General features: G+C 37.4%; 1 protein-coding gene across 1 annotated transcript; it reads left to right on the top strand.

Moving 5' to 3' along the window:
* The first annotated feature begins 1610 nt into the window (after positions 1–1610).
* Positions 1611–17508, top strand: LOC122305925. Its single transcript, XM_043118371.1, has 12 exons — positions 1611–2487; positions 5995–6086; positions 11703–11770; positions 11933–12283; positions 12375–12643; positions 12731–12940; positions 13054–13146; positions 13590–13685; positions 13823–14618; positions 14990–15077; positions 16068–16161; positions 17212–17508. Exons 3-9 carry the CDS (start codon positions 11752–11754, stop codon positions 13967–13969), a joined length of 1185 nt encoding a protein of 394 aa, XP_042974305.1. The 5' UTR covers positions 1611–2487; positions 5995–6086; positions 11703–11751; the 3' UTR covers positions 13970–14618; positions 14990–15077; positions 16068–16161; positions 17212–17508.
* Positions 17509–25616: the final 8108 nt, after the last annotated feature.

The raw sequence follows: 25616 nt of genomic DNA, 5'->3' as shown, positions 1-25616 counted from the left end.
GAGCAAAATGTTGATGATTTAGCAAAAGCCTGAACTATGTATGCATTTTGTCACATGCTATGGATGGGGCTTTGTTTAATTGGTCTAAATGGTCTTGCAGTGCCGCTTTTACCTAAAGAGGATATTTCTTATATACATGGTGCTTGTTTGGATTCATGTTGAGGAAAGCTAGCTAAAACAGAGTTTAGGCAATGTGTTCGATGAAATTCATCAAAGAGACTGTGTATGCATAAAAGCATTTCTGTGTATTACAATATTGTTCTACATGCAGTAGCACTGAGTGCTATTCAATATTTATAGAAGACGAAACATTCTCTAGAATATTCTGTATTTCTATTGAAGAGAATTGATTCTTGCATTCGGTTGGGATTTTGCACTGGAAGATTCTTGTGAGGTGTCATAAAGTGGGCCTTATAGTGTTTGTTGGATATAAAATGAAATAAGCCCGTAATGGTGCCTCGAGCGAATCTGAATTGTAGGTCAGCCAAGAGGAAATGAACATATGCTAAGTTTTTACTAGTTATATATATAAATGCCTTGTCAATATTCAAGGCCCCTTATGACGCAAACGAGGTAGCTCCAAATTAATTTGGTGCTCTCTCAACCCCCCAACTGTTGAAAATGGCATTGAAAAAGACTTGAGAAAGTGGTTGGCTAAGGGCTTCTCAAATGCAGATCGAGCTGTAATTTAATATATACATGATTTGTGCACTAAGAATAAAGAGAACTGGATTGTCTGTTGTATCGTGTGTGTAGCTTCTTATCTTTAATTGTCTTTTTGTTTCTTTCAAACCACCATTATTACTTGTTTTCAAAGGGTTAATTTGCATTCACCTCACATAATTAGAAAAATGTGATCTTGAGCACCATTGATACCCTTCTCCATGCAAAAGAAATAAAAGAACATGGAGTACCATATTGATTAAAAACATCACGGAGTAAACATCCTGATGATCTACAGCATTAACGTTGGGGCAGAACAATAATAAAAGGCCGGAAATGCAGCTTAATAACAAATGAAAAAAGGCCATGCATTACTAAATGCACCTAGCTAGCTAGCTACATTAATGCGGCATGCATGGTGAAAGTTAGGTACGTACCTGGCCTTCTGATATAATTAGCCAGAAAAGAGTCACGTACGTACACACAACTTGATACTACTTCTAGATACAGTACTACTACTGCCGGAATAGGGGCGAATTATCATGAGATACTCGATCTCTCGGCCAAAACAAGGCTGCCGGGCCCCACACACACACACACACATATATACACACACATACATACTTGGTCATGCACATTTGATCTAGATCTGTAGTATTTATACAAGCTGTCATTTTTAATGCAAATATGCTAAATTTTATGGCCGATCGTAGAGGACGAAGTTATCGTGCTTCGTGCATGCACATGATCAGAGGTGCCCATGACTTAATTACTGACTGCATGCCGTACGTGGTGATCTGTGTTAAGTGAAGTACGTGGGCCGGTTCTGATCGTCAAGTTCAGGTTACGGTCGCTAGTTGTTCAAGCAAATTACTCATCACATGCAGTCCCTGATGCACAGCCTGCAGCTAGCTAGTACAGAGACTGCTCAAGCAACACCTGCATTACACACAAGTCATACAGCACGTAAGGCGCAGCAAGCAGGCCATGCAGCACGTAGTGCGCAGACAGCACACAATGTAGACTCTGTCCAGAATATGCAGCAGCACCCAACAGCTAGAGCATCTTCCCGAATACTCTCAAATCATCCATTGTAGCAGTAGCATCTTCTATTTATTAACTGTACATTTTTCAGTTGTACATGTATAGATATAGGGGCTCTGCCTCATTGTAAAGTTGGGGAAAAATTATTACAGGGAAACTTTCGTTTCAGCACTAGCTAGCTTCACCACTACAAGAAATCTCCCTTTTTGCAGCGTTTTTTATTTTGTTGTAATAAAAATCGCTGCAATAGATTGTTTTTTGCAGCAAAATATGTAAGGTTGCAAAGATTTCGCTGCAAGAACTGATTTAATGAAGTGGGCCGCTAGGCTTTATTTTTTGCAGCGGAAACTTATTTTATAGCGGCGAACATACGCCTTGCTTTTCTAAAACACTTGTTACAACGGCGTGATACCGTTGCTATTGCCTCAGGGCGCCAAAAATCAGAGGACAATTTATTTTTCCCCCCGAAACAACTCTGTTACCAGCTACCCTTGTCCACTTCGAAGTTCTTGCCGATTTCCTCCACCTTCGGTGCCCAGCTAACCAACGATATACACAAGGTTGGAAATCTACCGTCGATCGTCGAAGAGGTCCCGAACCCTAGATTCTCCACCACTACATTTCCCTTCCGCGGAAGCTACGGTCATCGTTTCCTCCCCATCCCGCTCTGTGTGTGTGTGATTAGTGTCGGAGTGGTTTGCCCCTCCGATTTCCAACCGTTGTATCGGACGTAGACATTGTGGAACCTACTGCTACAGGGTATACCTTCCGCCACCACAGGTATCACTGCAACTCATTTTTGTCTCTCTCTCCCCCTTCAGCCGCGCTCCTTGCTTTACAAAAATTGGAGCTTTTTGTTTGTCTCTGAGGTTATCATAGAAGTTTGAGTGTGAAAGCAAGAATCACTTTCACCATTTATATTTCCTTAATTTTTTCTATGCGTCGTTTTTTGTCTACTGCTGAGATGTTGGTTTAGTATGTTCATTAATGGTAGGGTGAAGGAAGCTATTTCCATCCAATATCCTAGAAAATGCAAGTTATTTCGTGAAGTGAGGTTTTAGATGCTATCTAATGTATTAACTTGGTTTTGAAAAGCCTAGAAAAATTTAGGTCTGTAAGTGTATATCAGGAAAATCTAAAATGCTTTTGGCCTTGAGATTTGTATTCCAACGTTAATGCTTTTAGGGCCAACACGAATAAAGTATTTCACTAAAAGTAGGATCTTTTATTAGATTGTGGGGGAACAAAACCTCTAGATTTTTTTGACCATATTTGCAATATCATGTTTTGTTGGAGAGAAAGGAAAGACTAATTTGTTTTCCAAAGGATATAGACCATATTAACTATGTACAGACACTCCATAGCTAGCTTCTGTCCCTAAATTAGTAATGATACAGATTTATCATACATTTTCTTGCAAAGGATACTTGTTTGGTTTTAATTTGTAGAAGTGTCTAGGTTTATTTGCATAATTCAGGTGTGATGGTAGGAAGCCATTACCCCTTTTTTGTGTATCCGTTAATATGTTATTTTTCAAATCCCTTAATGACAGCTTAGGGGTGCATTGTTAAATGTTGCACCCCTATTTTGTATTTTTCCAAATACAGAATCTATGTGAAAATACCTCTCCCTTCTATATAAATGTGTTTTTATCCCTTGTCTTTGCCTTTCCTATAAAGTTACTGCTTTTCATTGTGCTAGTCCAAAACTGTGGCAATAGACATGGTCCAAGAGAGAGAGTGATAGAGAGTGAGAGAGAGAGAGAGATAAAGGCGTTTGGAAACCATTTGGCATTGCATCGAAAGAGGCAGCAGCAGCTTCTTAGATTGGTTTGCTGTTTATATATAAGATCAGTCCATACATATATCTATATATGTTCATTACAATGTATTTAATGAGTGGGTCTGTATGTTTCTAACCACTATAGTTCTACTAGTAATACTTTGTAGATGACTTCATTTGATAGTTACCCTTTTATATTAGTGAGTAAAAATTTAGCTTTTCATCTGGCTAATTTTGCTGTCAAACACAGAAAAATTTCTCAAGTCGTTAAATTATTGTTATAAGAAAGCTTCATCGGTAGTTTTAGGCTGTCAATCATCTTCTTTTTTAGCAAAGTATACCACTGTTGTCTCTTGACATGCTACTGTGAGCTCATTTAGACTAAGATTAGATGGGTTTCTGCCTATCAAACTATCAATCCTGGCTTTTGGGGTTATGAATTCCTTCTTTCTTCCTCAGTATTTGTTTTAACATTGGAGCAATTAATTGGAATTGTTGTAAGAGATTCAGAAAATACAATCCCTCAAGGAATTGAGTTTGTATGATCTATACTAATTGCCTCCAATATTATGGACACCCTAACACATATAAGCACTTCTCATAATTAACCTTGTAGACATTAATAGATTATTGCTTATTTTCTTTATTTTCTTATAATTTATTGCCATGTCTGTCACCTCTGTTTCTACTCTCCATATGCCTAATATGGACCTCATTTCCATTAAGCTTGATGGAAATAACTAATTTTATATGGTTGTCTTAGTTTCTTCCTATTTTGAGGAGTCATGATCTTCTTGGTACGTATTGTTGATGGGTTTGGGGCCTGTCCTCCTCAAATTATTTTTGTTTATGTAGGCAAAGGTTCTTTGAATCCCACCTTTGTTGCTTGGCATTGTAAACATCATTATCTCCTCAGTTGGCTTAATGCCACACTGACTGAGGTGTCCTCTCAGCTGTTCATGGGTTGAACACCTCTCAGCAAGTCTGGGATTTCATATGAACTCTGGGATTTCTTGGCTACCAGATTTGTTTCATGTTCTCATTCTTGTATTACTCAGCTTAATAGACAACTTCAAAACCTACACCAGGAAGTGATGTCCTGTGGTATCTATCTTCAACAAGCCAAGTCTTTGGCTAATCCATTAGCTGTTGTGGGGAAACCAGTTGACGAGGAAGATCTTATTTCCTTTATTCTTAGTGGTCTTGCTCCTGCCTATAACTCTTTTGTCACCTCATTCACATTAACCTCGTGAATCTCATTTCACTTTTGCACCACGTTAATCATAATAACACCATCTTCCAAACAGCCTAAATGTGATGAGTTGAAATTGTCAGATTTCAAGTCATCCCAACCTGCTCTTCTCTGTTTCGCATTGTCAAGTTATGGGTATTAGAGGTTGAAGTGTTTTGGAGCCGAAATGTATCTCGGGCATACAATATCAAATTTGGATATAGTCAAAATTTCCCCCACATCTTCCAGCAATGTAAACTTTAATAATGTTGCTACCTTAGAATCACCATATTAATCATTAACTGCTCTAATTTTAAAAAACCAAATCCTTAGACTCATTCATAACTGCAGAAGTTGCTTTTTGAACAAAAGATTAGGAATTTGTGTTGGATTTTTGATATGGCAGCGTTGAGGACCTGGTTTGCTAGGTTTTGAGATTTGTTAAAATCTCTCGCTCTCTCTCAAGCACATACTAAATCCCTTGAAATTTAGTGAAGTTATTTCATTTTCCCTCTTCTACTTTCAATTTGTTATTTATTTTATAACTTTACAGCCATCTATGATCAATCTAAGGTACATTGATCTGAATGTACAAGTTTACTTTCATTTTACAATATTTCCCTTTTTATCCAAAGTTTTTGATTTAGTAGTCTGGGAAATGTTTCTCTTTTCTTACAAAAAATGTGTATCTTCTATCTTATCAAAACTTATCTTAAAAAACTTAAAAAAGGGATATAGTAATGCACTTAAAGTTGTGGCTATTCTGGGTATTAAACTTTGCTCCCAGCTCCTCCCTTAGTTGATCTCATCTTGATCCTAGACCAAGATATTATCCTTCCAAAACCTATTAGTATTTAGCTCTACTCATTTCATTTTTCTTATCTAACAATAAGATTAGATAAGGTTACAAGGTGTTGTTGGTTAACTGATTTTACCATAGAACTACTCATTAGGATGTTTTGGAACCTTTAATGTTCATACTAGTTTAGATACATAAGTTTAGATAGTTTTATAAAATCCTACAAGATACACTGACACTATATAATAGTTTTAACACTCCTCTTACCATATCTTTTTGAAGGACAAGCATTTCTAACTTGGAAGTGGCAGTCTTTTCTATCTGTAATAATCTACTCTATATATATGTTTCTGGTATTGATATTAGGTTCTCTGGAAATTTAATACATATATGATTTTACGTATTGCTGTCTTTCCTGTTATTTATGCTGCATAGTTGTTTCCTAAACAAATGCCATCATTGTTTTGTACCCTAGGAATACGTGAAGGATGAGGTGAACTGCAACTTTTGGAGCTTTATTTGATCGATTCTTCTTATTATCTTGCTCACAGGGGCCCATTTTTTGAGGTAATTACTGGATGGTCTTTTTAAGTAACCACTATTATATGCCTTGATTGATATATTTATACTTGAGGAACAAACCATGCTAGCATATGTTTCAATAGGTGGCAATATGGTAGTTTCAGTTCTTATGGTTTTCCCTCATGCTTTTCGGCATAATTCTTTAGATGTGAAGTTTAGCAATGCTACCTTTCAGCTGGTTTTCCTGCAATTGGTTTTCTGACACTAATACTTTTAGTGTCACCTTATTATGAGTATATGTACATGTTAGGTTGTATATGAAGGCAATTTTAGAAGGGTCAATATTACCCTTCTCGAACATTTTTGTTACTCCTATTTTTATAGATGGATATTGCACCATTATTACCATTTCGCTTATATTCTTGAAGTTGGATGGTGGCTGATGTATCAGAAATTCTGGGGTATTATAAATGTCTAAATATTGTTAATTCTTTTGTAAATTTTTGTGTTTCCATTGATGCATTACGTGCATGTCATTTATGCAGTTTATGACACTAGAATCATTGAGGATGAATGAAAAACATAAAAACACAATATGTCATAGCCCGATTATCATTCCTTGCGTGGTATTTTAACACTCAATATTGATTGGAGCTATTTTGAATACATCACTGGGTATTTAGATAAAACCGTTTCCCCTACTATCACAACACGCTTCATTTTGGTATAAAATTAACAGCTCGTGACACTTTATGGAGTGAGTGAGCCTTCTACGTATTGGATTATCAATTTGGGGAAAAGTCATCCATGATATACAGACGTTCATCATACACTGTTAACATCTACAAGTCATTTGTGAATGGATTCATTAAACATGAATCCACATCACTGTCACACATCCTTTTTCACAACCTCCATACTTTAGTAGGATGTACCTTCATTTTCAATTGCAGTTCAAATTTGCTGTTTGCAGCGAATTCATCAAATCAGTATCTAAAGCTAAAACAGAAAAAATTACTTGTATTTACCAACTACACGGTTCCATAACCTCTATTCTAGTTCTAATTCTTGTCAAAATCTTTATATGCATTTTGACGCCATATACTAACAACTACCCTAGCCAGTACCATATTTAGCACGATGACATATTCTGCAGCAATTGGTATGCCACTGGCAGCTCTTACCAAACTGTTCAACACAACCTGTATCATTCCACAACGATCAGCATGACAACCCCGCTTAGCATCATCACATCCATCTTCTATTGTCATCCACTACATGTTGCTTTGAGCTGGATGCTTATTTGATGCACACCATTCCACTTAATCAAAATCACAAGAGATCTTTTGTATAGCTAAATGGAACCCTATTTAGTATACCAAGTAACTAATATGCTGATTTCAACCATTATAGATGGACAAAAGCTGGATGAACTTGCCCAATAGACTTCGATCGCCTGCATACGCCGAGGGGGTTAACACTTTCCTCAACCTAGCACGAAACCATTCTCGAGGAAGTGATCGCATTCGATGTCCATGCCGTGCATGCTGTAATACTCTCTTCTTGCCTATATTTGATGTGGAGACTCACTTGTTCATGAAAGGGATCAATCCAAATTATACGCAGTGGATCTTTCATGGGGAGGAGGAAACACGAAGTTTCAATGATGACGACGACGATAGTGTTGCTGGTTATTCCAATGAATACATTGATGACATGGATCATATGTTAGATGATATTCGAGCAGGCACATTTGTTGACCACGCCCAAGATCATAGTAATCCATTGCCGACTGCTGCGTCAATACCAGATCCCTTCCCAAGTTCATCTTTTGATCAGCTACTAGAGGATGCCCGACGTCCACTTTTTCCTGGCTGTACAAAATTCTCAAAACTGTCCTTCATTGTGAAGTTGTTACACATTAAGACACTCAGTGGGTGGTCAATAAAGTCGTTTGATATGCTACTTAATTTGTTGCAGACTGCCTTTCCTAATGCAGAATTGCCACATTCATATGAGGAGTCAAGGTCATTGGAGCGGGGTTTGGGTATGAATTATCACAAAATTCATGCATGTCCCAATGACTGCATCTTATTCTGGAAGGAAAATGCTGATCTTAATGAATGTCCTACCTGTAAGGCTTTAAGGTGGGTGCCTAATACACACAAGGCTCGTCCTATCCCTCAAAAAGTGTTGAGGCATTTTCCTTTGAAGCCAAGATTGCAACGTCTTTTCATGACTGCAAATATAGCACGTGAAATGAGATGGCATAAAGAGCAACTACCAAGCGATGATGGGGAAAGTATGAGACATCCTGCAGACGCAGAGTCTTGGAAGAGATTTGATGAAGACTACAGTTGGTTCGCACAGGATGCTCACAACGTTCAGCTTGGTCTCGCAAGTGACGGTTTCAATCCTTTCAACAATATGGCTAAACCGTATAGCATTTGGCCGGTTATCTTGGTACCATATAACTTGCCGCCATGGTTGTGCATGAAGGACCAATTCTTCATGACATCCCTCATTATTCCTGGGCCAAAATCTGCTGGTAATGACATTGATGTTTACTTGCAACCGTTAGTCGACGAACTGCTTGAATTTTGGGAACAAGGTGTACCTACGTATGATGCCTCCACAAAGGAAACCTTCATGTTGCACGCTGCTTTAATGTGGACAATCAATGACTTTCCAGCCTATGGAATTCTTTCTAGGTGGTCAACAAAAGGAATATTGGCTTGTCCTGCTTGTAATGAGGGCACAGACGCCAATTGGTTGAAGTATGGTAGGAAACATTGTTATATGGGACATCGTCGTTTCTTGCCGCCCGATCGCAAGTGGCAAAAGAGAAAAAATTTGTTCAATGGTAAAGAAGATCATCGCAGGCTACCAAGGGTTTTAGAAGGATCAGATATTGAAGCTCAACTGTTGATGCTTGGGGATGTGCAATTCGGTAAATCTCATCGAAAGAGAAAACGAACTGTTGAAGAGTTGAACTGGACAAAATATAGCATTTTCTTCAGGCTACCGTATTGGGTGACCCTGCGTCTTTGACATAATCTAGATGTTATGCATATTGAAAAGAATATATTTGATAACATATTGAGCACTTTAATGAACATTCCTGGTAAAACTAAAGATAATATCAATTCTCGACGTGACCTGGAGATTTTTGGATTCAGAAAAGAATTACATTTGAAGTATGATGGTGAACGTGTTACAATGCCACACTCAATGTATACATTACACGGTGAGGAAAGGAAGAAGTTTTTTGAATGGCTGGCCGATGTGAAATTTCCAGATGGATTCGCTTCGAACATCTCACATTGTGTTTCTGTACGAGATTGCCGAATCTCAGGGTTGAAAAGCCATGACTGTCATGTTTTCATGCAAAGACTACTTCCTATTGTTGTTGGGGGGTTTTTACGACCTGATATTGGATTGGCCTTGACTGAACTGTGCACTTTCTTCAAGGGGTTGTGTGCCCGAACCCTGGATGTTAACCAAATATCACAGTTTCAAACTGATATTGCCACGATTCTATGCAAATTGGAGATGATATTTCCCCCATCTTTTTTCGATGTCATGGTCCACCTAGCTGTGCATTTACCCCGTGAGGCCATACTTGGTGGTCCAGTACAATATAGGTGGATGTATCCATTTGAGAGATATCTTGGCAAGTTCAAGCAGTATGTTAAGAATAAAGCCCAACCAGAAGGCTCAATAGCCGAAGCCTACATTCACATTGAATGCCTAACATTTTGCTCATTGTATCTCCAAGATGTTGAGACGAAATTTACTCGAGTTGACCGCAACATTGATGGTGAAGCCGAGAGTAATGATGGCTTCACAATTTTCAACCAGAAAGTTCGTCCAATTGGTACCGCTGGGAATAGGCAATTATCAGATAAACTCCTAACTGAAGCAACCTGGTACGTCCTCAACAATTGCGCTGAGATTGGACCTTACCTAGAGTAAGCATTGATAATCCCTCAAGTTTACAAAATATTAATTTCATTATATTGGATACAAACCTACACATCTTTTTGAAAATGATGATAATCATTTGGCTTCTCCAAATGCAGGGAGCATTACGAGAAATGTAGGGTGCACAACCCTAATTCTATTGATCGAACACATCATACTGAATTTCCAACTTGGTTGAAGAAACGTGTAAGTTAGCTTCCTTCCTATCTATTTAGATGAACCAAACCCTTTAGGATTGGCCTTGAAAAATCTATAACTGATTTCACTTCCAACAATATATTGATGTAGCTTCAAGACCAGCGTATCACCAACCCACTTGATGTGGCCGATGATCTATATGCATTAGTTTGTGGTCCTGAATGGTGGGTTGCATCCTATACTGCGTGCATAATAAATGGCAAAAGGTTCCATACTAAACAGCGTGAACTTCGGCGCCGTACACAGAACAGCGGGGTGTTGGTAACTGGGGATGAAAATACTAATAATTTAGACTTCTACGGTGTTATTAATGAGATCGTGGAGTTACACTACATGGGTTGGCCTCGGGTGTACTTATTCATGTGTGATTGGTTTGACGTTGGTGATCCAAGACGAGGGGTACGAGTTGATAACCATATGACCAGTATTAACATGGTTAGGACTTGGTATAAGAATGAACCATTTGTGTTGGCATGCCAGGCTTCCTAGTGTTTTTACATCAAAGATATAAGGGCTAAAGGGAGATGGTTTGTGGTGCAGAGGTACACGAACAGGAATGTATATGACATTCCATCGGTGCCAAGAGTGGTAGAAGATATTGATGGCTCAACAAGTGATGATGATGCATATGAAGAAACTGAGGAGTCATATGATTATGCACCACTTCAATGCAATGCATGTCCAGTGACAACTTCACTGAATAGGGATGATATAGAACCTATCTTGATTGAGGCACAAGAAGGGTCAAGTTCGGTTGGTCAGAACTTGGGTGTGGAAGACTTTATTGACGATGACATGATAGATTCTGGTTCGGGAGATGCTTCTGGTGATGGGGAAAATTTAGATGAGGAGGACTTTTCCACAGAAGACGAGTCTCTATCAGACTAGGCAACTGGGTTGAATTGTTGCTGCACTTCTGCTATTTGAGTTTACCTTTTATGTAATGTGTATATGGACAATATAAGGTTTCCTGATATATATGTATGCTTCTTTCAAATCCAACTAGAATGATACGACGATTGTTATGCGACGATGTAACAATCGGGTCAAGTAATGTTACATTTCATAATCAGTAGTTTGAAAAATCATTTACTTCGGAATGGCAAGATTATGATCATAGGTGTAATGATGTTTCTTACATGCTCGGCTTTTTGGTCTAAAAAGTTGATGCAACTCAGACGTTGGATTGGGATGATTAATGCATGTAAACTTTGTAGTGAAACATCTATGTAGCATTGATTACTTCCCAACTTTGTCATTTCCTTGATCTCTAGTGAATACTACCATATATATGACATGGGTATTATAATATTGTCCGATGGCTATATGATTGAAACGTGTGCCAACTCCAACTCCTATTACTAATAAAATTAAAACTTTAATTTTAAGACATCATGTATATATATAACATGTTTTTAATTGACCATTTGGGCTTATTGTTGTTCTTTGGCAAATAACCAAGTCTTAACAAATACACAGGGGGAAAACTGTTTGAAGTCTGTCTATTGCCAACTTCAGATAGCAAGAAATGAGGATCAACCCTGGAGGTAAATATGTTGACTCTATAGGAATTTCTTTTAGTAGAAAAATGCATTAAAAATGGGTATTAGACTGCTTTGTCATTTATATTGTAGATCCCATGCCTTATTTGATTGAAATTGGTTGGAATCGCTTCTGACTTGTGAATGGGGTTTTGTATATATATGCAGATGACATGATGGCAGAAAGTTCCCAAGGAAGAGGGGCTGGACGACGTTCCCGAGGCCGTCGATTTGTACCCTACTCAACCAGAGCACGCCGACCACGAGGAGTTCGTATTAGTTCATACCACAGCCCTCCCAATGACAATAATGAGTCCGGCTCGGATGACTCAACTCAGCCTCCCAGTCATCCATGGGAGCCTCCATGTCCCATTCCGATGCCCCCACCTGAGCCGGATAGAGAACCCTCACCTGTAAGAGAGCCTCTGCCTACCGGGGAGAACATTGTTACTATTGTCCCCCCACCTAACGGAGAAAATATGGGTACGGTTCTCACCCCACCAAACGGAGATAATATCGGTACGGTTGTCATTTCTTTACCCTATCGCTATAGGCAAGAAAGATGATTTCTTAAGACTGATAGTTTCATTTTGTTATCTTTGTAATACAGAAGCGACTGCCCCCACAATGACTGAAACAAACCAGGAGCAGCCCAAACGAAAACGTGGGCCAGCTAAGTGTATTGCGTTCGAAATGTTGAGACGGCAAGGAAAAGTTTTGTTGAAGATTAATGACAGCGAAACGTCATCATGCTGTGCGAACTCATCCATGTTCACAGCACGGCTAACGCAAATTGTAAAACAACACTGCGATATGAGCTATGCGAGATGGACCGATGTGCCACAGGCACAAAAGGATGAGTTGGTCGACCGTGTGAGGGTAAGATATGTGCTTTTCATTTAATCTAGATTGGGGTTATTGTGCAAAAGAGAATAACATATTACACTCAATTGGCTTTCAATGTAGGCTGACTTCGTGTTGGATTGGGATCAGGAGAATCATAGGTTGACCGTCTTGAAGCAACTGAGGAAGAGGTTCAATGCATTCCATCACCAATTACACAAAAAATATGAATCTTTTGAAAGCCACGAAGAAGCATTGGCCACTGGATGTTCAATGGTTGACTTGAACGTTTGGGTTACCTTGTGTCGGAGGTGGGGAAGCGACGAATTCAAGGTATGTATTTGTTTTAGTCAAAATATAAAACTGGAGGAAGTTAAAAAGGGAAAGTTTTTTATGTCTGTTTAATATGTGGTTTGGGTAAGCTGACATTGGGTATACAATGTCAGAAAATGGCTCGGCAAAATCGGGAGAATAGAAAGGCGTTATATGTCAACCACACAACTGGCCGGAAATCCTTTGTAAGGATCTTGGAGGAGAAGGTATGTAATTTCGACCTGATTTTAGTCTAGTATGATGTCACAATTGCCATTGTCTTGCTGATCATTTCAATCACAAACCTATTGATGCATTCCCACTAGTCTACGAATTCCAACATGCTGGGCAATTGGTTATTTAAAATAACATATTGAAATTGGTCTATGTGAAATTGGTTTATAGAATGCTCGAATTGAAATTATGTTATTTATTGTGTGGGAACAGTTTCAATCCTAATCTTGAATTTTTGGAAAAAATTTTATTGCCTATAAAGTTCCATTTGTGACTATAAGGTTAAGAAATGTAGGGTGTCCTTGTGTTTTTGTGCATTGTGTATTGTATATTTCTGTTAGCTTTTCATTGACGGCTAGCATATGTGCATATCTTTCCCGAACAAAATATTTTGATCTCACATGAACATATACCTGACATCCTTACACACTTGTAGCGGACTGCAAATGCGGATTTGGTGGAGTTCTATAAAGAGACTCATTGGTCAAAGAAGACTGGGAAATTTGTCACCGAGGCAACTGAAGCCACTTATGTGAGTATGATCAGTATATTAGGTTATATATAGTGATTTGTAGGATAGTTACCAGCTTTTGCTTTTGAATATCAAATTTGGAAGACCTGTCACTACACGACTTAACAATACACCCTTTTTCAAATTTTCACATGCAGAAGGAGATGGTTGAGAGGCTGGATGGTCTCGAGCCTGAGCAACGCACCAATGAGGCAGCAGCTACCGTATTTAGGGAGGTCCTTGGCTCTAGACCTGGATATTCAAGGGGGCTAGGAGAGATGGTCATCCCGAATTCGACAAGATAGCGGGACAGGGAGAGAGAAAAAGAGTACCTTGCAATGATTGAAAAATACAAGCAAGATGCAGACAATTACAAGAAAGATGCTGAGAATTACAGGAAAGATGCCGAGGGGTACAAGACACAGCTTGAAGCAATTGAGGACAAAGTCATGAGACTTCGTGAGAGGCAAAATGAAACTGATAAGTTGATGAAGGAATTTTTCCTCAATTTCCGGGGAAACACAGACTGGAGAGACTCCTTGAGCGAAGACCAAAACTGTTATATAAATATTTTTTGGGTAGTGTGGGCAACTTCTTGGTATTCAATATGATGGTGGGTGGCCACGATATAAACTATATATGTATATAAATAGTCCTACACACACATATATATATATATATACACCCAACGAGAAAGGTTGTCTACTTTTGTAATGTGTAGGAGGCAAAGGGCAACTGGTGGGAGTATTTGGGCTTGACTGTATGAGACTTCAGATATAGTCAAGCAATGAACTGGATAAGGACTTTTTGGGATTTTTTGGGCTTCACATATAGTCAAGCAATGCTGGTCTTCAGGATGTGATTGGAGTGGGCTCAAGAGCGGGGTTTCAGCAATGCTACTTTCAATTATGTGAAGGATTAAACCCTGTCCAGTAGATGCAAATTTATATGGAAGTTAAGTAACCCCAAGATTCCTTCTCTTTCATTTGATACTATTCTTATTCAGTTTAACATGATAAGTAAGGCCTTATAAAATCACTTATAGTGATGGACTTATATACACTAATTTAGATTCATTGGTGAATCCCACCTTTGTTGATAGAATTCTAGCTTAAACCATCCTATAGTGATCTGTGTGAACAGTTTCATTAAGGCAGTAAATAGAGGGATAAGTACTGCAACTGATTCATGCTTTTCAATTTCTGCCATGTACTGTGTTTGAAACTCCACTATGTATAACACTAAGCTGAATTTGTGTACTATTTTCAGTATATCTATGGTAGAGAGGTCTCATCTTGATCTTTTAATGTATTTTGACTCTATAGGAAAGATGAGGCAATTGGATGGAAATAACTCCAAATTTACTGACCCATCTATATCACATGGAGTGACTGGGGTCTCATATATCTTGAGGTATGGTAAATGCACTGCCATATTAGTTATTATACCTGTTATTGTTTCATGTTAAAGTATTTTAATACATGTTGGCCTTTGGGTAAATGTGAAATAAACACTCGTTTTTTCATTGCCTCAGTTTTTTTTCTTATGATATTCATTTGTGGTGAAGCACATGTTTTCTCTGATTCAGGTATGGTCTCCCAGGAAAATGTGTTTTAATAGATTATATGCACCGAAATTGCTGGTATTTTGTCAAAATACCTTGTTTCTAGGTGAACTACCCTTTACCAAAACTGATATTGTATTGATGTGCAAACTTTTGGAACCAATACCTTCCAAGCTATACTTTACGATTTCTGTCCAACATGTATCTGTTGGACTGATGTCCACATTAAACTGACCCATCCAGCAATAATGGCACAGGTAGGATTTCTGGTTGGTTATTAGTGAGTAATAATCAGCAACTACCCTAGCCAAAAATGGGAAAATCCTACTTCAAAACATGCTAGTTTTAATTCTTTGATCTTAAAACTTGTGTGACTAAAAGGATATTAGCTAAACCACATGAGGCAACAACCAGTGCATGTTATTCAGGACGTGGACAGGTTTACAATTGTTTGCTGCTGTAATTTAATTTTCAGTTCTCACTACATGAAATAGACCATATCTATCTAAGTATTTTTAGAAGGATCTCTAAGAGGTTGTTTTGGGACATATACCTGTTTCATGATAACTGAAATATTTCTAACTACTAAATGGTATTTAGGTAGAAAGAGTGAGGATGTTATGGTCTGGCCATTGGTGATGCAGAGAACAACTATAAATAAAGGCATCATGCTGCATATTGATTGGAATTTGCTCTTTAGATGATTTGGGCCTCACTATGTTATATGTAATTGATTTTGCCAGTCATGAGAGATTGTACACCAATATAAATTAGCTTACTGGATTGATAATTGTTTTGTACATGCAACTTATCTCACTAAAATCTCCTTGTACATGCAGGAAAATGTGAAGTTCCAAGAAGCCATTACTCTAGCTGAAGGTCGGAAAAAAAGTTGTTGAATCCATGGAGGGAATTGTGGGGATCAGTAAACAGGTACACATCACTAACTTTGTCAAAGAAGAAACCGGGTACTAAATGAAATGTTGGGTAACTGTTGATGTATGGAGTAATCACTGCATTAATGGATTCTGCCATAAGGGCTTTTACACATTGAAGACACAAGAATTCCAGAAGAGTGAATTAGGTTGTTGCATTAAATGACAGGAAAAAATAGCTGTTAAATGATATGTTAAATTCTGAATGCAGTTACTCTCTATCTTTATTCATGTTTTGGGTTACATGAACCAATCAAACACTCAATATGTGCATTTGGACCAGCGAAACTAATGGTCTCGGCATCATTATCTTCCTCCTAATAACAAATAGGATTCTTTAACATCTTAAGAGCAGAACCATGTAAATATCATTAACAATATCCCATGTTTTAAAACTGAAATTTCCAGAAATTTAATACATACTGCTGAGATGTTGGGCCATGCTTCAAACCTGGAAAAAAAAAATTAGGTAACGCTGCAAGTTGTAAAGTATGTTATTTAGCATATGAACTTGAACCGTTAGACAATATGGGTTTTGATGGGATCCTGAGGTGTCAATCTTACTTGAATGGAAGTTGATCCATTGAAGTTCTTTTAGAACTTCACTCTTGGGCAAGATAGAATGATGTTCCTTTTTCACAAGTCGTTATGTACATAAATGTTTATTATATAATCTGCTGCAGTTAGTAATTTATGCTACAAGGATAAGCACTTCTCATATATTCCAGCAAAATATCTGAAAAGTACGCATAAGGGTTGTTAATATTTCAGTGGTTTCCAATGACAGTGCAGGATCATACCATGATGCATGAGGGTCTAGATCATCATCAATATGCTTGATAATCAGCTAGTCATTGTGTAGTTAGACAATCCCTTGAATTTATGGTTTCTAACTCCAAATTTTGGATATGTGTTTCAGCGTTTTTTTTTTGGGTATCTTGCTGCTCTTGGTGGAATTTTTTTTGTTTCATTCTCTGTTTTTCAGCAAGCATGCATGCAAATTAGTATATTGCAATCGCCTGACTACTCATTTTATCCCACCTGCCAGGTTTTGTTGGAGAGAGAGACATTATCAAGAATGCAAAAGTAGTTTCCAACACATAGGGCAGTTCACGATGAAGTTGTTCTAGCCTGCACCACCAATGCCCAGGTGCACTTGGTCTAGATAACATTGTTAATTATAAAAGAGCTGGACATTGTGCACTATATATTTAGTAGTTCGTAACTTGTAGGTTCTTGGTTCCATGTGGTCCACCCCAATGTATAGCCCATAACTACATTAAGGTCTCATGTTAAACTGGGATTAGATGAATGAATGTGTTTGATTTATTATATCACAAGGAAATGGTTCTTTTTTAATTTGATCCATCATATTAATGAGTGGAACTAAGGGAAGTTCCAGGTTTTAGTATTATGTTATACTAGTAATTTATGGGAGTACTTAATATTGGATTGTTGGGCAAATTGTGGCCGTTTCATGTAGGTGAAAAAGTATTGGTAATATTAGGAATCACTGGGTTTAAGGTATTTTGACAAAAATACCTAATATTATTTCATCAGGGTCTTTGGTGATATATAAGTATTTCAATTTTGTCACTAAATTAGATCTGTTAATAATTTAGTGATTTAAATACTAATAATTTAGTTGAGTGTGAAAAATAGACATTTCAGATAGCCCAGCTCTTTAGCCAAAGCGGATAAAAAAAAAATGGCCTAAGCTTTTTGCAGCGATTATTGGTCACTGCAAATGACCAGCGACTGTAAACCTAAAGCCTTGCAAAGAACACTAAAATTGCTGCACATCCCTAATTGCAGCGTTTTCTTAACGTTGCAAACCTCCAAAAGCAATGGCCATAGAACGCTGCAAATAGATATAAAAGCAACATTTATAAAATTTGTTGCCTTAGTTTAACGTTAATTGCAACGTTTTTAAATGTTGCAAATTCTCAACTACAACGACCATTGTGCGCTGTAAAACCTTTAAAGCAACAACTTAAATATTTGCTGCTTTTGATTTACGCTAATTGCAGCGCTTATATTTCAATTGCAGCGGTTTTCTAGTGTTGCAACAAAAGTCTAAAGCAACGAAACTAATAATTGTAGTTTTGTGTATCATGCTTCTGCAGCGCTAAAGTGACAATTACAGTGTTACTTTTCGCTGCAAATATAATCAACAACAGTGCTATACGTAACTGTTGCTATTGACAAATTTTTTTTGCAGCGATTCTTGTGTAATTGCAGCGAATTAAAGTGTTGGAATTACTGCCAAAAACAACTAAAATATATACACGCTGCTGGACGGGGTAATCTATTGCAGCGAATTTATTATAACTTGCAACGATAATGAGCGCTGTAAGTGAGGTTTTCCAGCGCTAACTACCGAATATGTAGATGATTTTTGCAGCGTGAAAGTAAATATAATACAGTGATATTTATACGCTGGAATAGAGTTCAGTTGCAGCATTTTTATGGTTTCGTTGCAATAGAGCAACAATAAAGGGTTTATACCGTCGAACGTGCAAGGAAGTTGGTAACGCTGTAATTGAGAATTTGCAGCGTTTTTAGTGAGTATTTGCAAGGATTTTAGGCGCTGCAAAAAGCCCAAATCCTTGTAGTGGTCGAGATTTTGGGTTGCCATCAAGTTTCCTTTTCAAAACTCCTAACATTGGTAAGAATTTTTATTTTATTTTCTTTTGCTCTCTATTTTTTTTATGCACACACCCTCTCTGTTTTAGTTCACTGTGCACACACTCAGACCACTCGACCCCTGTTCGTGTAGATCACTATCTTTTTCACTTGATTTCAGTGAGTTTTGGGCTTAGAATTCTGTGGGTTGCTTGAAATCGAGGTTGTGCGAAGCTGTTTGTGACTTTTTGGGTAAGTGCATGTTACTCTCTTCCTCTCTTTTGTTCATCGCTTAGTAAAAGGGGAATCTTATGGGATTTTTTTTTATGAGTTTAGTTATTTTAATTATTTTTGTTAAAGTGTAGCGTTTTGGGTTGATGTGCGGCGAATGGGTTTGATTGGGGGTTGCTTGGAGTGGTTTACTGACTGTGCATGTGATGTGTGTTTAAGCTGGTTGTGTTGGATGTGTTATGAGTGGCATAGATGCACGAGATTGAAGTGTTGGATGATTAAAAATATATGGTGGTTGTGCTTAAGTTTTATATTAAAGGTTGGAGTTGACGCAGTTGTTTGAGTTAGGTTTCAGATGCTGAATTTGCCATGGTTGGCTTTGGAGATATTTTATTGTTGGTTTGGTGTTGGTAAGAAGTAGTTGTATGGGTTGAATTTGGTTGTTGGGAGAAAAATTTTAGTGGCTGTGTTGGGGTTTAAATGCTGATGGTTTGAGGAGGGGACTGTTCGGGTCTAATTTTATGAGAGATATTGAGTTAAAAATGGGTTGTTTCGGATTATTACTCAATAAATAGTAGCTTATTGGATTGGTTTATTAAATGTTAGGTATATGTTTTGTTTAGGTGGTGTTATTGCTAGAGTTCCAACTCAAGGCGTAGATAATACACGGAAGTCAAATAAGCGGGGTTTCTATGCTAGCTTTGTACAAAAAGAAATGAAATGAGGTTGACATTGAAAATATGTGTGTTTGATTTTGAAAAGAAATCTGAAAACGACCTTAGATGTTTGTTATGCATACGCATGAAATCTAATAAGAGAAAGTGTTTTATATCATGAATGGTGTAGACATGAGCTTATTTCACATATTGTTTCTTAACTTTGTAAAAAGAGTGAAAATGAGATTCTTAAAGTTTTGTTGGGATTAAAATGAAGATATTTTAATTTTTACTCTATTGAATATATGAAATGATCTAAAGCTACTTAGTACTCTGTTATGATACGATGTGTCCTCTGAAAAAATTTGGCATGAGTTTCTGATTTTGCATCTGAATATGATCTGTTTCTAATGAAATGTCTGTTTTGCTTCTGTTAACGCCCCACTATGGATATAATTAGGCCTATTCATCCGGGTTCTGACCCAGAAACCCGAGTATACCCAAACCGGAATCCGGATTTCAAATTCGGGCCGTAACCCGTGCAGAATCTATCCGGGTCATACACGGGCCGAAACCCAAATGAATCCAGGTTTTGAAAATCCAGATTCCGGGTTCTGGATTGAACCCGGTTTTTTTTTTTTTTTAATAAAAGCCTAAATGTATATCCTATACTTTCAGTAGCTCTGATTTTTTTTTTCTGTTGAAACACTTACAAAGTGTGAAACAGGAGTAGTGAAATTTTAATTTTCAGTAGCTCTAATTTTTTTTTTTTAAAGGAAGATATACAGGAGTAGAGGGTTGAAACAAATCATCTACTCCTGTATCAAAGTTTCACTTATTTGCCTTAAAATAAAAATGCATGTAAAACCAAAAAATATTTCCAATATTCATCTATGCAAGTATGCATATGCATCATAATACAATCCACTACATATTATATTATTTGTTTTTTATTCATTACATTACGAAATACTAAATTACAATATATGAATTACAAAATTAGTAAATCTGAAATCAAGCAGAATGATATCAACCCATATCACAGATTAAGATAAATGAATGTGCATCTCATTGTTCTCCACCTCTCAGGCTCCACCATTACATATATCTGGAAGCAAAAAAGAAAGTAAAAGAATATTAGTATCATAAAAGGGAGGCAAAGTGCATCCATAACAAGTTAACAACTCCTAAGCCCTCTTCAGAGTGGTCAAAAGCAATTTTTCCTCTATTTCAGAAGTTCCTCAACCATGTAGAGCCATTTTTCCTCTAATACAGTCAATGTAAGTCTTAAATTCAAGCTTTGGGTCAGATGCTCACCAGTGGCCAAGAGAAACTAGAGGGGATGGAAATCTATGGATTGAATATGTCCTTCATGGAACTTAAAATCATGTAATAGCTTTCCATCCGTTAGGTCCCAAACCTGTTTGGTAGTAAGAGGAAGTTTCTTTTTAGACATGAAAGAAAAAACAAAAATCATACTACAAGCTGCACTCTAGAAGTGTGATCCATTATACCTTTACAACATTATCCAATCCACTTGAAACCACCCATTGACCATCATGTGTGAATTTTATTGCACTAATGCCTTGAGTATGACCCCTACATGTGTGGATGCATCCTTTCTTTCTAATATCCCAGATCTTTAGGTTAGTATCGCTGGAACTAGAGGCAAAGAACTTGCCAAACGGATGAAATTCAAAACCAGCGTAGTTGGATCTGTGTCCAGTAAGAGTTCGAACCACTACACTTCAATAACAATAACAAACAGACTAGAATTTCCAACCCAGAAAGAAATGAAAGGGAACTCAAAATAGCACTTCAAGATAACTATACCAAGTTAAGCCCGCCATGTATGTGATAATGATCTATATTTTTTCATAAGTATGTGATATGATCTATATAAGGCTTGTACAATTTGTTGTTATTTGGAATAAAGAGAGCAATGTAATGATTCATTCAATCCAAGAAATCCAATTTTAATAAAAATAAGAAACTGGTCCGGGAAATGATTTACTCTTCACTTCCTCCAAATCCTAGAGCTTTATCATGCCATTAGAAGCTCCTGCAAGCACCAAAACTTCTGCCAAATCAAAAGCTACAGATTCAACAGGACTTGTATGACCACACAGGCTCTGCACATATTCACACAAAAGGGAACTAAAAACGTCATTTTTCCATAATAGGAAATGTTCCAGCAAATGTTCAAAACGACTGTATAAGAAAACCCACACCAGACAGTGATTCACAAACACTAAATACCAAATACCTAGAAGAGATTACCAATTTCTATCATCTGGGTTTTGCTCAAATAACAGCATATACATTATACCCATGTTTAACAAAGTAACAAAAAATACATAGATCTTTCAAAATAATAGAATATACATACCTGTATAAATTTGTTCAAAGGCATTGCTACCAGATCGAGATTGCGAGAGAGAGTTATTTAAGTGAGAGAGTTACCATTTTGGGTGAAACAAAGAGCAGGTCTCCGACGCTTAAAGAAAAAAATAGCAAAACAGAGAAAAATAACCCATGTTAAATAAAAAATGGCAGATCTAGGAAAACTACTAGGAAAACCATGTTTATAAATGTTCAAAAGGAGAGAGAAAGAGAGACGCTTACCTGGTTTTCAGATCGGCCCCAGATCTTCTCAGTCCTCCTCTCCCTTCTCAAATCAAATTGTCTACCGTCCACATCTCGTAGATTCTCCATGCAAGAGCTTGCTGATGAGGCAATCTACTACGGGATCGAGTCGCACCTCAGGTTTGCCTCTGACGAAGGAGAAGATTCAAGGGCAGCGTTAAAACGAAAGAAGAAAGTGTTTACACAAGAGAGAGAACTAAAACTAAAGAAGAAAGCGGCAGCAGTTAGGGTTTTTACAGAGAGAGAATGTGTGAAGTGAACACGGGTACAGGTTTAGAGTTGCCGAAAAAGAAAAAAATTAAATGAAAACCGGGTACCGGATTTTTGAATCCGGTACTCGGTTTTTAAACCCGGATTCGGACCGGATTTTGCAATCCGGGTTCTGGCCCAGATTTAATCCTAGCCGAAACCTGGAATTGGAATCCCGTAAAAATCAAATTTCGGGCCAGATAAAATCCGGCCCGTATAAACAATCCTAGGTATAATAGTGGCATACGGCCTCACCACGGGTATAATGTGGCACAACCCTACCACGGGGGTGAAACATGGAATATGGCCTCACAACGGGTATAATGGTGGTTTATAACCCTACCACGGGGGTGAAACACAGAATACGGCCTTACCACGGGTATAATGGTGGTTTATAACTCTACCACTGGGGTGAAATATGGAATACGGCCCAACCACGGGTATAATGGTGGTTTTAACCCTACCATGGGGGTTAATCATGGTATCTGTCCCGATATGATGCTCCAATGCAATATAAAGATAATATTTCAGTTGACAAAATGTCAACGGGTTTCTATTTGTTTTTAAAATGAAAGTTTTATTGAAAACTTCACTGTTAATTTTGTAAAGTATTTGTTTCTACATTCTGAAAGCAAATTGTCTCTAAATCTGCATATTGAAAGTAAAAGTTTTGTTTTGCATTCCAAATTTTGTAAATACTCATGTTTACATACTAGTATAGTTTCTTTGCTTACTGAGTTTTTGATAACTCACCCCTTTATCTCTATAACATTTTTTTCAGATGATTTTGATGATGCAGCTGAGGAGTAATAAAGTATGTGGCAGGAATAGTTTAGGGTAGTGGTTGAATACCTTGGAGTATGAGTGCTATTGGAAGATTTATCTATTAAGTAATTTTGATTTTAGGATGTTCAGATGATTATGAAGACTCATGTATTATTTCAGTTCTTTATTTTAATAGAGACATGAGGAGTAGTTGATTTATCGTATTTGGGTTATGGTTTTGAGGAGTCGATGAACTGATATGTACAGTTATTTATTTTTGGAGGTATTTTATGTTTGGTTTTTGAGTTTTTTTTTATATATATATTTGTTTTGGGATATGAAAAGTATGTTAGAATGAAATTTGTTGAGGTACTTATCATGTTATAAGAGCTAACTTTTCGAACCTATGGATTTAGATCTTCGAGAATTGTTCTCCAGCTTAGAGTGGGAGGGAAGGGAAATAGACCTGCCGAATAAGTTTTTTTAGCATTTATTTCACTTGAAATGGATAATATCCCTATAGTGAAAAACGCGAGGTATTTTAGCCATTTCGTATTATTTTAGTAAGTGAAATGACCAAAATACCTAGTATAAAGTGATACTCAAAATATGTAAATGAAGCTTATTTTAGGAAGGTTCGATACTTGCTTAGTTATATTTAGTAATTTTCTTTCCCGGCACTAGAAGTGGAGTTGGATTTACAGGAATCATAAAAGTCTTCTTCTTCTAGGCAGCAATTACACTACTCTTCGTCTTTGCAAGAATAGAACTAAAATTTGATGCATTACTATCATAAACTCCTCTTTAGTCAAGAATTACTAAAAAGTTGTAGGTTTCCAAATTGATATGGCCTACAATAGTCTGAAGTGCTACAAAGTAAAGAACAAAGCAAATCAAGTCAACAAGCAAGATGAACATGAGTATTTTACGTGGTTTAACCAATAATATTGCCTACATCAACAGTATTTACAACCTTTGTATTCTTATATGCAAAAATCTGAACTTGCTGCAACCAATTGAAACCCATATAAGTCGTCAGAGACTTGAAAAATCTGTTGCTAACAATGCCCCTAGGCTATAAACCAGGTGCTAAACGGAGCAGTTTAGTGGAGGGAAGTTGCTACAGATAATGCTATATTGGACTATTACCATATATCCCAAAGATAGACCTAATCAGACAGTTACATGATTGCAATCTTTATGGCACATACATAGTTAAGCCGAAGTATTAAGCTAAGAAATGAGTTTGGCAGGGAAACTCTTGGGGAGAAGTGGAATATCTGTACTATTACCTAATGGTCAAGTGTATAAATAGAAATAAAAGCAACATATCACTCATTGGAGAGAAATTGTTGATAACAGTTCATTAAAAGTAGAGAAGACATCATCCACTGAAATTGAAATGCTTAATAAATTGACAAATTAATTTGACATGAGTTGTTAAGTACTGTGGAGTCTGGTCCATATTGCTTGAGCGGAGGCATTGGCCGCTTGAGCGAAATCAGGCAGAGTTGAACGCTCAATATCAGCTCGACAATGAGATCGAACAGATGTGGGAAGGAAGTTTGCTTGATGCGTGCTCGACACACCGCTCGAGCGAACATGCATTTTACATGGATATAGGGTTTTTTCTGCCATTTGACTATATATATGATTATTATATCATATGGTCGTACTGTAGAAACACTGTGGATGTACAGTAACTCACTCCACCATTGTATTGTGACTCCTCAATAATAAAAATCCTTTGCAGCTCCCGTAGACGTAGGTAATTTGCCGAACCACGTTAATCTTGTGTCGTATGTGATTGTTGTTTTTCTCTTCCATATTTATTTTTCACTTTATTGTTATCGTTTTTCACAACAATTGGTATCAGATCCAGGTTCGGGTTTGAGAGAAAAAGATGGCTGGAGATGAAGTGAAGGTATCGGGGATCGAAAAGTTTGATAGCACGGATTTTGGTTACTAGAGGATGCAGATAGAGGACTGCATCTATGGGAAGAAACTCCATCTTCCACTATTGGGAAAGCGACCGGAAAAGATGGATGAGGCTGATTGGAACCTGTTGGATCGATAGGTTCTGGGGGTTATTTGATTAACCTTGTCGAGATTCATTACCCACAACGTCATTAAGGAGAAGACGACTGCGGATCTCATGGCGGCTTTGTCAGGTATGTATGAAGAGCCGTCAGCGAATAACAAGGTACATTTGATGAAAAAGTTATTCAATTTGAAGATGGCAGATGGTACGTCTATTGCACAACATCTAAATGATTTTAAT

The sequence above is a fragment of the Carya illinoinensis genome, chromosome 1 (assembly GCF_018687715.1).
Source record: "Carya illinoinensis cultivar Pawnee chromosome 1, C.illinoinensisPawnee_v1, whole genome shotgun sequence".
Taxonomy (NCBI): Eukaryota; Viridiplantae; Streptophyta; class Magnoliopsida; order Fagales; family Juglandaceae; genus Carya; species Carya illinoinensis.
Note: the sequence above shows the minus strand (reverse complement) of the source record. Positions and strands in the feature narration are given on the sequence as shown.

Bases quoted from the DNA above. Each gene is read 5' to 3' on its own strand.
- LOC122305925 (XM_043118371.1), top strand. The intron at 13,147-13,589 runs GTATGTAATTTC...ACACACTTGTAG, and splicing joins TAAGGATCTTGGAGGAGAAG to CGGACTGCAAATGCGGATTT. The intron at 13,686-13,822 runs GTGAGTATGATC...TTTCACATGCAG, and splicing joins AGGCAACTGAAGCCACTTAT to AAGGAGATGGTTGAGAGGCT.